At 35.8% G+C, this 11,796-nt stretch overlaps 1 protein-coding gene across 3 annotated transcripts; it reads left to right on the top strand.

The window, feature by feature from the left end:
- Positions 1–90: 90 nt before the first annotated feature.
- LOC105320033 (scaffold attachment factor B1) lies at positions 91–11,421 on the top strand. 3 transcript variants are annotated; one of them, XM_011417793.3, is made up of 20 exons: positions 91–251; positions 2,596–2,686; positions 2,779–2,810; positions 3,524–3,625; positions 3,761–3,832; positions 4,349–4,466; positions 5,257–5,821; positions 6,321–6,355; positions 6,441–6,535; positions 6,795–6,944; positions 7,075–7,189; positions 7,280–7,432; positions 7,572–7,759; positions 7,858–8,021; positions 8,251–8,379; positions 8,858–9,001; positions 9,394–9,603; positions 9,700–9,845; positions 10,607–10,759; positions 10,884–11,421. In XM_011417793.3, the coding sequence occupies exons 1-20, from the start codon at positions 126–128 to the stop codon at positions 11,228–11,230; spliced, it is 3,135 nt and encodes a 1,044-aa protein (XP_011416095.3). In that variant the 5' UTR covers positions 91–125; the 3' UTR covers positions 11,231–11,421. The 3 variants fall into 3 exon arrangements, with proteins under 3 accessions (XP_011416095.3, XP_011416096.3, XP_011416094.3); XM_011417794.3 differs by having other exon boundaries at positions 7,855–8,021; positions 9,457–9,603; XM_011417792.4 differs by having other exon boundaries at positions 7,855–8,021.
- Positions 11,422–11,796: the final 375 nt, after the last annotated feature.

Below are 11,796 nucleotides of genomic sequence, written 5' to 3'. Positions count from 1 at the left end.
AATATTCAGCCAACTTATCATAATACAACAACGACACAACGTAACAAATAAAAGAACTTATAAGTCAAAACAAAAATTATTAAAACTATTTTTTTTCATCCGGGACTTTCCAGGAAAAGCCAGCTATGGCCGCCGAAGGTGCCTCACGAAAACTTGCCGATTTGCGCGTTGTTGATTTGCGCCAGGAATTGGAAAAGAGGGGCTTAGATAAGACTGGAGTAAAGGCTGTTTTGACAGAACGGTTGCAAAAGGTATAAATGCATGTACATGCTAACGATTGTAGTGTTGTAACGCCAGCCTCGTGAAGTGACGCCATATTGAAATTATGCCGAAAAGCATAGATCTATTCATCATTCCCCAAACATATTCTACATTTTCTAGAACTTATCGATTTGTTGTTTTTTCTACTTTATTTGTCTATGCCTAATCTTGCACTGGTTTTCTTTCTGCAATGAATATTGGAGACGAGTATATCGTGCATATGTATAGTGCAAAATGGAAGATTTTAACCAGGTCCAGTACAATCTCTTGATTTAGCTATATAGCTTGAAAAAGCTATATAGCTTTATAAAGCTATTCAAAATAGCTTGATAAAGCTATTTGTGTGCAGTATTTGAAGAAAATGTTTATTGTAAGAAATGGACAAAAAATCGCAATTAACTTGCTACTCATATTTGCACAATTGACCATTATAAACATGACAACAATTAAAGATAGTTTTAACACTGCAGCTTTTAAACGATTGGCTGTTCGTTAGCTCTAAAACGCGTTCGCCCTTGATGCCTTTCGCTCTAGTTTTCGTTCGCCCTAGGTCCGTTCGCTCTTGACGCCCATCGCACTGTGTCCGTTCGCCTTAATTTTATATAGGATTAATTAATTTATATATTTTTGTGTATTCTGGTCAATTTAAACATAGATACAATCATATATAATTAATAAAAACGATACCGCCCTTTCTACTTCTACATAATAATCACCATTGTTGACAGTACATGTAGTTTGATACAGTTGCATGTTCCATTTCCGTATATTTCTCATTTACAGATCAAAGGATTGTGTTATATGTAAATTCTTTAAATATAGAATAGGTGATAATCATCTGCTAAGCTTCTGAATGAGCCAATTAAATCAAATTCTTTAATTGTTTAAAAAACACCAAGTGAATCATTATAAAAACAAGAAGACGGTTATCGACAATTTACGGCAATAAAATCTTACAATTAGCCTATACCAATTACCTCTTTTTTGATGAAGGAAAAACATTATATACGAATAATTAATAAAAGTTAACAAGTTTTAAGCTTAAAGTAAATGAAATAACTTATAATATGTTTTTTTTTATAAACAAGGAGCGAACGAGGTTTAAGGCGAACGATTATTTGGGCGAACGATTATTTGGGCGAACGATAATTAGAGCGAACGGACTAGGGCGAACATGTGGATGGGGCGAACGCACCCGATACCCTTTTAAACACTTATAAGCAAAAAATATATTTCCATTGTTTGGGTAACTGTTTACCACTTTGTGTGCAATGAGGCGTGGATAAGTATGATTTCTTCTCATTGTGATAAATTATTACCAATCAATTATCTTGTTTACCATAACTGACCTCCTTTATATTTCATTCAAGAAGTAACTGTGTGGTCATGAATCAGTTGTCCCAAAACTTTTAATGCAAAGTCTCTTAAGGAGACGCAAATTGATGAGTAATCTTTACATGCATTGTTCACAGAACAGTTCAAAGTTGAAAACTATCACTGGACTAAAGTGCAATTTTTTATACATACTGATAAAATTACAAATTTAAGAAAAATGTATGACAAAATAGCTAAATGAAGCTACTCTGAATAGCTTAATAAAGCTATTTTGCTTATTCAAGCTACCGGTATATAGCTAAATCTGGAGATTGTACTGGACCTGTTAACAAGTGACGTTGTCAATGCAGTATTAATTTTTACTAAAATCTGACTAAAATTGCGCAACTTTTGATACAAGTTATAAATCAAAACGAATTTGTGGAAAAAATCTTTTTAAACAACACTTCAATTACACAATTTGTAGCAAAAAAAACGTGCATATCAGCAAGGCATGAGACTGTTTAAATAGAAATTACACGTGTTTGAAAATCAAGCCCATGCATTTTCAACCACCTCCAAAAATGCGCATTATTTTTCATCTCATAAAACTAAATCGGCCCCTGTCGCTGGCGGGTACGCCCAAAATTCCAAAATGGAATTATTTTGCCTCTGACATGTTTTTAGGTGAACCTTTTGTGAAATACTGTTCTGAAACCTGCAATATAATGAGATAGTAATTATAAGAAAAGAGTAAATTAGGATCGTTTTTTATTTTCTTTTGAAGAGATATAGATCTTCTATGATAAAATGCATGCATTGTATGATATTTCTTATATATTTATTGAAAATAACTGGAGTAGTGCAATTTAAATTGATTCTTTACATGCATTAATTTTTTTTTTTAATTAAAAAACTTTAAAGTCATCATTGGTTACATCCCCAATGAGGCTTTGTATGTCTTGAAATCATGTAAATCATCAATATTATAGATTGTTGAAATTCAAACATATTTTATAGGCCTTGGAAGAGGAAGGACATAACCCAGAAGAATTTAATTTTGAATCAGCAAACACACCCAAAAAAGGAATTGCAAGCAAAGCTAATGACAGTAAGATTTCTTCATTTTCTATGAAGTGTTGCATTAAAAATACTTATTGAAATGAAAAAGAATTAAAAAAAGATTATTATGTCAATTTTCAGAATCAGAGGGAAAAGATGAAACAAGAGAGAAGGTAAACTAATCTATGTTTTTACTAAAACAATGATTTTTTAGTGTTTTAAATGGGATGGATGTACTGGTAGGCCTATCCCTAATGCTTTTTTCTCTAAATTTATTCATCTAAATCCGTAGTTAATGTTTTTAGTACAAGGGAAAAAGAAACACCAAAGAAAGTGTTAGCACTTTGTTGCTGAGGGACAATTTTTTTAAATTTCAACAAATGTTGCAATTTTTTTTTTAATATGGTGTTCATTTTTCCTAGGATTTAAAAAAAAATCCCTTCAATATCTGATGTCAATTTTTGGTTTCGTGAAATGAGAGTAAAATTTTGTAGTTTGAGAAGAAAATGCACGACAGGTTCACTGATCTTCTGCTACTTTCCCTTTTGATTTGTCCTGTTTGGGGACTGTTCCCTTTTATAATTTGGTCAATCTGGGCAGTTTTTAGTCCCATTCTTCTATTAACTTGACATCAGGGCGTAATGCTGTGTATTAAATGCCACAACTGACCTGAAACACATTGGACTGGTCTGCAAGAATGATGTCTTGAATTTGATTTTTTTTTTGGGGGGGGGGGGGGGTAGAACACCCCCAGTACTGAAAAAAGGTATCAGTGATCATGATAAGGACCTTTTACTTCAAATTTCTGTCATTGACCAATTTACTAGAGGTATGATAAAATTGCTCTTCCTGTGGTCACTTGTTTATACCCAGTGTTAATTTACAGGATGGGGATGAGGAGGAGATGGAAGACTCTTTACTGACATCAGAGGATGACAAACAAGAAAATGGAGAAGATGCTGTCATTGATGATGCTAAACTTTTGGAGGTATATGTCCAGGTCACTTATTGTTCATGTCGATTTGCAAACATGTATTCACTGAAATTAGTATTTAGATAGAAAAGAAATTGTCAAATGACAGAATTGTTTTAACTGTAATTGTAATCATATTAACCATTAAAGGATGCTCCTGACACTACAGAAGCTATGGAGACTGACGTAAAACCTACCAGTGAACAATCTGAAGTCAAGCAGGTATAAAAAATGTCGCTTTCAGCAAGAGTTCCTGTTGTGACACATATTTTACCATGATGCATTACTCTCTCTCTCTCTCTCTCTCTCTCTCTCTCTCTCTCTCTCTCTCTCTCTCTCTCTCTGTGAACATTGCTGTGGTTTCATCAATATTCGTTGAATACCAATTTTCGTTGATTTCGTTGTTAAGTTTATCCTTGAAATTAAATATTCATTGAACTGCAATTTCTACTAATATTTTGTATTAATAGGGTCATTGGCCACGAATTTATGTATCCTTGAAACTGTGATTTTCACTTTATCCACGAAAATTGATACCCTTGAATATTAATGAAACCACAGTATTTATCTTTTTATCTATTAGCTTGGAGTGAAGAATGTTTAAACATCTAGCATAATCTAGTCTTTTTCTTTCAAGAGTGGGATTGAGTGAAACATGATTTAGTTTGAAATATAAAAGTGAAAAACTTTCAGTTCTTTTAATATTTTTTTCATCGTTTGCTTACATTTGAATTGTAGGAAGCTGAAAAAGTTGAGAAAAATGTAATGCATGTGGACCAAACTGAGATTTCTATCAATGTGACTGTAACAAAGGGGGATATCTCTGTAGAAACAAGTCAAACAACAGACAACAAAGGTATAGTAACTGCTTCAGGTAAAGTGTAACAATGATTTACAAATACAGCACCTGTTTAGGGGTTTATATAGGTTAAGTAATTGTGTAGAGGAGGTTTTGTGTTGATACTGGACTTAAGCCTGTCAAAGTCATGATCAGCTGCACAAAGTCATGAGACGACAAACTATGGATTTTCATTTTATAAACATTATTCCAAGTGATGGATCCTTCTGCTGTACAAAATGGACTGAACTCTCTGGACTCTGGAAAGAAAACTTTTAATTATGAAGCTGTTTGATGATCATCATGCATGGAAGTCCCTTGATTGTTTTTCTAACAGAAGTGATACTTGTTTGTATGTTTGCCAAAAAATGAGGAATCCATGAAGAAGTAATCCTAATGATATTAAAGTCATTCTATAAGTAAAAGAAGAATTAAAACTGGAAGAAACTACACAAAGAAGTAATTCTACACCAAGATTTTACACTGACTTTTCAAGTATTCCAAACAGAAGATTGATAACTACACTTCAGTGACATAAACCGGATTTACTACATTGTTGAGAGACACAGATGTCAGAACCCTGTTGATTTTTGGGATGCTTTTAACACTTCTTGTTATCTTGTTTAAAGTAGACAGTTTCAAAAGGGGGAATATTGGGATGTTTATGAATTAAAATAAATAAGCTTGTAGAAAATCAATGGTCTTTATCCCGTGCCCACAAATCACATGTTCCATTCTATATCAGGACATTTACAAATGATGTCATTGTGTTCAGTCATAAAAATTTTAATGAATTGAATTTCTGTAGCATCTGCTCAGTCTACACCTAGTCTTGATGTGGCGATCAAAACTGAGGCCCAAGAAGTACCGTCCAAATCTTCAGTACCATCTAATGAATTAGGAAACAATGAGACAACTCCCAGTGGTGTCAAGCAGGAAACTTCACAACAACCAGAAAGCAAGGAATCGGTCACCTCCAGTGTTGGTGAAGCTATGCAGGAGGATGGTAAAGCAGATCCAGACACAACAAGTGCACAGAATCCAGAGGAGCCAGAACCTTTGGATGTTCATGTGGACGACACACAGAATGACCTTGATTCTGACATCCTTGAAACTAGAACATCAAAAGCGGGCGGTAAAGCTGCAGCAGCCACAGGTAATGAAGCAATGGATACATCGGGAGGGGAAAGAGTCCCAGAAAGCTCCACAGTTGCAAGCTCCAATGGAAACAAAGACAGTTCAGGCCCTGAAAAAGCTGACACTTCCAAAACGACAGAAGCCGATTCCACTCTTTCCTCTTCTGCCACCACAACCACTGCCGCCACTACCACTGCCAGGCCTGCAGAAAAGACCGATGACAACAAGTCCAAAAGGTCGGTGGGGTTTGTATGGTACATTGTTTTTGCTTTCCTTTTCCTTCAAGGGAGATGGCATGTCTCAACAGGTTAGAGATCATCCTTTCTGTTCCTTCATCATAGAATGATGGCTAGGAGAGAAATACAAACTCCCTTTTTTCTTTCTGTAGCTCTTATCCAACTCATTTTAACATGAATATATACATGTAATTATTATTTTTATCAATACACATCAATTTGTGCCACGATCAACTGAACCTTAGTCCTATGACTTAATTATAAAGTACGTACCTCACCACTTCCCAGCGTGCCAGCCAGAAGTCGCGCGGTCCTCAGAAGATTCCCATGTGAAGAAGAATTTTCTAACTGAAGTTCATATACATATAAATGAAGAATCGGATCCATAATCAAAAACCCAGCTTTTATTGCTAACAATTTATATGCATTTATTTTATTGCAGTGAACATTCAATCATACATTGAATCTATTAGTAATATTTTCATTGTAACATTTTCAGCACTGACACCAAGGATCAGAAAAAGGATGACAAAGGTGAGCCTTCCAAACACTAAGAATTATCAATTAACAGTTGATACTGTTCGATTTTCGTTGTCTCATAATGCCTATCAAATTACAGGAAAAAGCACATCTGGCAGGAATCTATGGGTCAGTGGGTTGTCCTCATCTACGAGAGCAACAGATTTAAAATCCTTGTTCAGCAAATATGGGAAAGTATGTGGATTTTTATTATGCAGTTTAATTTTTTTATAGAGGGTGGTAACTTTGGTTTCTTTTGATATGGTATGTAGTAGCTCAATAAAATTAAATCTTTAAAATTGCACCTTTGCCCAATAACTACTGGTTTGCAATGTCTTGAATCTTTTTGTTCTTAAAAATACCAAATTTACCATCTGTTGAAAAAAATTGCTAAGTGGTATTTGATAAATATTAGAATTAAGATTCTAATATGATGCTTGTACTTGTTTTTTAGGTTGTTGGTGCTAAAGTAGTAACAAATGCTAAAAGTCCTGGATCCAGGTGTTACGGGTTTGTTACCATGTCAACAGCAGATGAAGCTTCTAAGTGTATTCAGCATCTGCACCGCACTGAACTCCATGGCAAAATGATTTCTGTAGAAAGGGTAATTTTTAGAAATATAAAGCTTTTAAAAGACTCCTGAAATTGTTTTCTAATTGCCAATGCTAATTTGAATTTTTAAAAATAATGATTTTGATATCATTGTTATTGATGTCAAATTTCAATCTTCACAGGCCAAAAATGAACCTGGGGCTCAAGCAAAGAGTATGGCAGGTACCCCAGGTCCAGCAAGCCGTGGTGTTAAGGCTGAAGACAGGAAAGCTCCGCCGGTTAAACGAGATGATAGGGGTAAGGAAGAATATTGTTAATTCTTCTGTGTGTATACCATTTCTAAACATACAATGCATGTTTAGTGATTAATTTTTAATCTTCCTGCAGGCAAGAGAGATGAAAAGAAGACAGCAGATAAAAAAGACAACAAAAAGGATGAGAAAAAAGATGACAAAACTCCTACCAAAAAAGAGGAGAAGAAAGAGCCTGTGAAGAAAGATGCCCATACTGTTAGAAAAACTACACCTAAAAAGACTGATGGTAGAAATCTCATCTTGATTTCTACAATTAAAAGATAGCACACATATTTACATGTAGTTGAATATTGAATGGAGAACAAATGCAATTTTACATTTTAAAGAATGAAAATCTAGTATTAAGATAAGAATTGATTCTTCAGATAAGCCAAGAACAGTGGTAATGGATAAAGAGAAGGGGGAACCTGTAGTTGTAATTAAGGAGGAAGAGTCCAAAGAGACCAAGGAAATGGCACCATCAGAACGGGCAAAGTCAATTACATCAAGTCACTCCAAGAGTGAACCGAAGAAAGAGGAGAAGAAAGATGTTTTATCCTTTGATAAGATCAAGGTATACACAGTGGAAATGGTGGCAATGTGCACATTTATATCTAGAGTTATATAATAGAATAGATAAGTATCTTTTATTTAATTTTGTACTTATTGCAGGAGGAAAGGGAGAGAGAGCGACTGCGACAGAGGGAGCGTAGAATGAGAGAGGAAGAAAGGAAAAGGCGATGGGAGATCGAGCAAGAGAAGAAGCGACAAAGGGATGTTCACATGAAGCAGAGGGCTGAGGCCATACGTCTGGCTAGAGAAAGGGAAAAGCTCAGGTAAAATAACGGTCACCTTTTGACTTCATTCAGGTTCAGATTAATACCACATCTTGTTTGGTCACTGTAAACAATCTTTTGTTCGGGGTAACCTAACAATTTACTGCAGTTAATTTTCTCGCATGCATATAAAAGTTATTTTATAGTCATTAAAATCTCATGGGCTACTGTGATCACAGTCAGATGTTATAGTGTAGATTGATTACATAGAGTTGCTTTATATATACAGAAGAGACCGGGACCAGCTGGAGAAAGAGAAGCTGGAGTTGCAGCGTCTTGAGAAGTTGAGACTGGAGCAGTTGGAACGTGACAGACTGGAGAGGGAGAGGGAGGACAAGAGGAGGCTAGAACAGCTCAGGTAAGATCTCAGCTCAGGTAAAGACTCAGGTGATTGTCACAGCTCAGGTAAGCCTAAAGGTCTCGGATGATTAGACAAGGCCTTCATTGATTGTAAAGTGCTTTCAATAAAAGGAGGCAGGAAGCAAATGTTCCATTGTTTGAATGATCTGAATAAGTCAATCTGAATTTCATTGACGGCAAAATAATATATTGGGAATACATTTTAATTCTTAAAAAGCCCCTTTGATTGAGTAATTTATTTTTTCACTTCAAAATGATTGAAAGCCCTGATAGTCACAGCTCAGGATAGGTTTGAGTTGATTTTCCATTTCAGTTAATGTGTCAGTGGATTTACAGATATTTTCTATATGGATAGGTTACATCTTGGTTTGGAAATAAAGATTTTCAACTCTGACTTGTATTTTGATGAATATGCACTGTGTATACATGTTTTAATAGGACACACAGTATTGACAAGAATTCTTTTATCAAAACAGGCTGGAAGCTGAGCAAATGAGAAGAATGGCAATGAAAAGACCTTATGATTCTCGTGGAGGCAGAGAGGAATTCTGGACTGAGGCCAAACGTCCAGCTGTCACCGAGACTCGATTCGCTGCTAACTCAACATTTACATCAGACAGGTACACAGTTGTCATTGGATAAGGTCTTACTTCTTTTGCATGATATCATTGAATGATAGCAACAGTAATAATATGTTTTATGTGCTGTACATGTACTTTCTGTTTATGAGATGTTATGCAATTTCTTAAAAATTGTATGTCATGGTTGATAAAGTTACATTGTGTTTGTACTTAAAAAAGTAAGTCAATTCTGAAATTAAACAGAAACCTGTTTTGACGGTAGTTGATCATTTTGAAAGAGATTGGCATTTGCAAGTTAATTAAGTTAATAAGCTATATGAACTTGATCAAGATTGCCTGAAGAATAAGTTTTGTCTGTTTTGCATGGGTTGTTTTGTTTGCATGCATTGTTTTGTGGTGATGGTGATTCCGTTATATCCACTACTTATCAGATTATATGATGATAGCAGAGACAATCGAATGTCTGATCGAAGTGAAACCACTGCCTTTGACAGGAAAGTGGAGCGATATGACAGACGAGAAGACCGGTCCATGGACTCCAGAGACAACCGCACTGATAGATCGTTTGGTGACAGGCGAGACAGGGACAACTTTAGTAGAGACAGCAGACCAGAAAGAAGAAGCACCGAAAGATTCGAGCGGTAAGTAACTGTGAAAGATGCAGTAAGGAATGAAACAGTTACAGTGTTTACTGGGAAAGGTATTCGAGTAATGTCCTATTTTGTACATATTTTCAGGGAAAGGGACAGAAGCAATGCTCGAGATGACCGGAGAGACAGTTTTCAGCGGGACCGATCAGACAGACGAGACGATAGGGACAGTGACAGACGTGGGGCTAGAACTCCCCCCAGGGACAGTCGATCAGAGTGGAAGTCAGAGAGAGGTATGAATAACTTTGATACCACAGGATTGTTGGCTTTTATGAGAATTTTATATGTATACATGTACCGGTATGTACTTGCACTCTGGTTTCAGCATTATTCATTGAGCACCAATTTTTGTGGATTTCATTGTTAAAGTTTAACAGATCCACAATATCAAATGTTGATGGCAGTTGAATATGTAACAACAATTGCTGATGATAATGATTGGTCATAGTATCCTTGAAAATGTGTCAAACAAAATCCAACAAAACAAAATTGATGCAAGAAATATGATTTTATTGACTGTTTTAGCTACTTTTGATGGCATAGAGTATCTTGATGAATATTGGCACTTATGGTTAAATTGGTAACTTTTCATATGAACATCACAGCGATTTTTTCTTAGATATACTATGCATGTACAGAATGAACTCTGTAGCATTACTTAAAATTTATAGTATGAGATTAGGCGTGTTATCAGAATGATCCTTCACTCCTATAAACATGGTTTTATCAGCCAACTTTCCTTTTTTGTATCAAAAATGGAATTCAGGAGAGAAGTTACATGTAGCTGTTTTCCTCCCAACGTGTTGATTTCGCAATTAGGAACTGTAGAAAAATATCAAAAATGTTATTAGACGTCAGATGAATTTGATGTTGCCAAGAAAATATAATTTGATCAGAATTAAAAAAGAACATTTGCTAAACTTCTTAGTTCTAATACATAACCAAGGATTTAATTACAGCAACATTTACTGGCATGCTGTTGTGGTTCTTTCAGAGAGACAGGGAGGCAATGACACACGGATGGTTGTCCGGGGGACAAGCTCTGGCAGGGATAACTGGCAGGGAGGGGGCACTGGCTCCAGTCTGCAGGATGACAGAAACAGGTCACGGGTCGGCATCACTCACAATCCTGGGCCAGGCCTTCTTGGTAAATTTATCTGTTATTAGATAAAAATGAATTTTTAATAGTGGGATTTGTATAATACATGTATTTAACGTGTAGTAAAACTGATTCAGTTAATTAAATCATGTTTTCTGTTTATATTGTATAGGTAGTGCACCAAGTTCACAAAGGAATTGGGGCAGCAGCTCTGACAGGAGTAAGGTAGAGAGCAGCTGGTCTGCCTCCAGACAACAGATAGACAGTAGGAGTTCAGGCTCCCAACCCCAAGACCGCTGGACAGGGGGCAGTCTGGGCCTACAGGCAGACACACGGCAGCAGGCATTTGGTACACAGATGGCCAGTGGATTGTTGGCAGCGGGAGTCCCCAATATGTTACTGACTTCTGTCCCCCAGGCTGCAGGGATGGTACTGACCAACACTTCCCTGACCAGGGGACAGACGGAACCCAGATTTGATGCATACAAGAGTATGCAGACTCAGTTTAGGAGATACTGATGATTGTTGACTCTTTTCAATCAGAACTTAAATAGGAATGATCATTGCACTCATGCATGTAGTTTATCATAATTGTACATAGAATCATGTAGTGATTGAATACATTTTATATACATTTGAATCATGGTTTCTATCATTTATTCATATCATTGTTGATTGATAATTGGAAATAAAGATGCAGTGAAATGAAATACATGTTTTAGTTCTATATGGGAAATGCACATATAAATTTTGCTCAGCAAATCTTGGCAAAGAGGTCAAATGTTTCTCCTTTTCAAATTGAAATTTTTTTTTGGCAAAATGAAAGTTGCTTCCCATCAATTAGAGTATGGTCTTTACAGCCTTGAATGTCTTGTTATGGTGTATGTGAGGGTGTATTATTGAATTTTATCATCTCTACTGATGATAAACTGTCCTGTATTTATATCAACATTTTAAATAAGGGGGGATATTTTCATGGAAACCTACAATATGCATTCGAAATTTTTCGCTTGTCGGAAAGGTGCGATTGCTTGTTAGATGATTTCACATGGGAACGAATGTCTGATGAAAGACGACTAAAAGTC

This window comes from Magallana gigas, chromosome 7 (genome assembly GCF_963853765.1).
Source record: "Magallana gigas chromosome 7, xbMagGiga1.1, whole genome shotgun sequence".
NCBI classification, from domain to species: Eukaryota; Metazoa; Mollusca; class Bivalvia; order Ostreida; family Ostreidae; genus Magallana; species Magallana gigas.
Note: the sequence above shows the minus strand (reverse complement) of the source record. Positions and strands in the feature narration are given on the sequence as shown.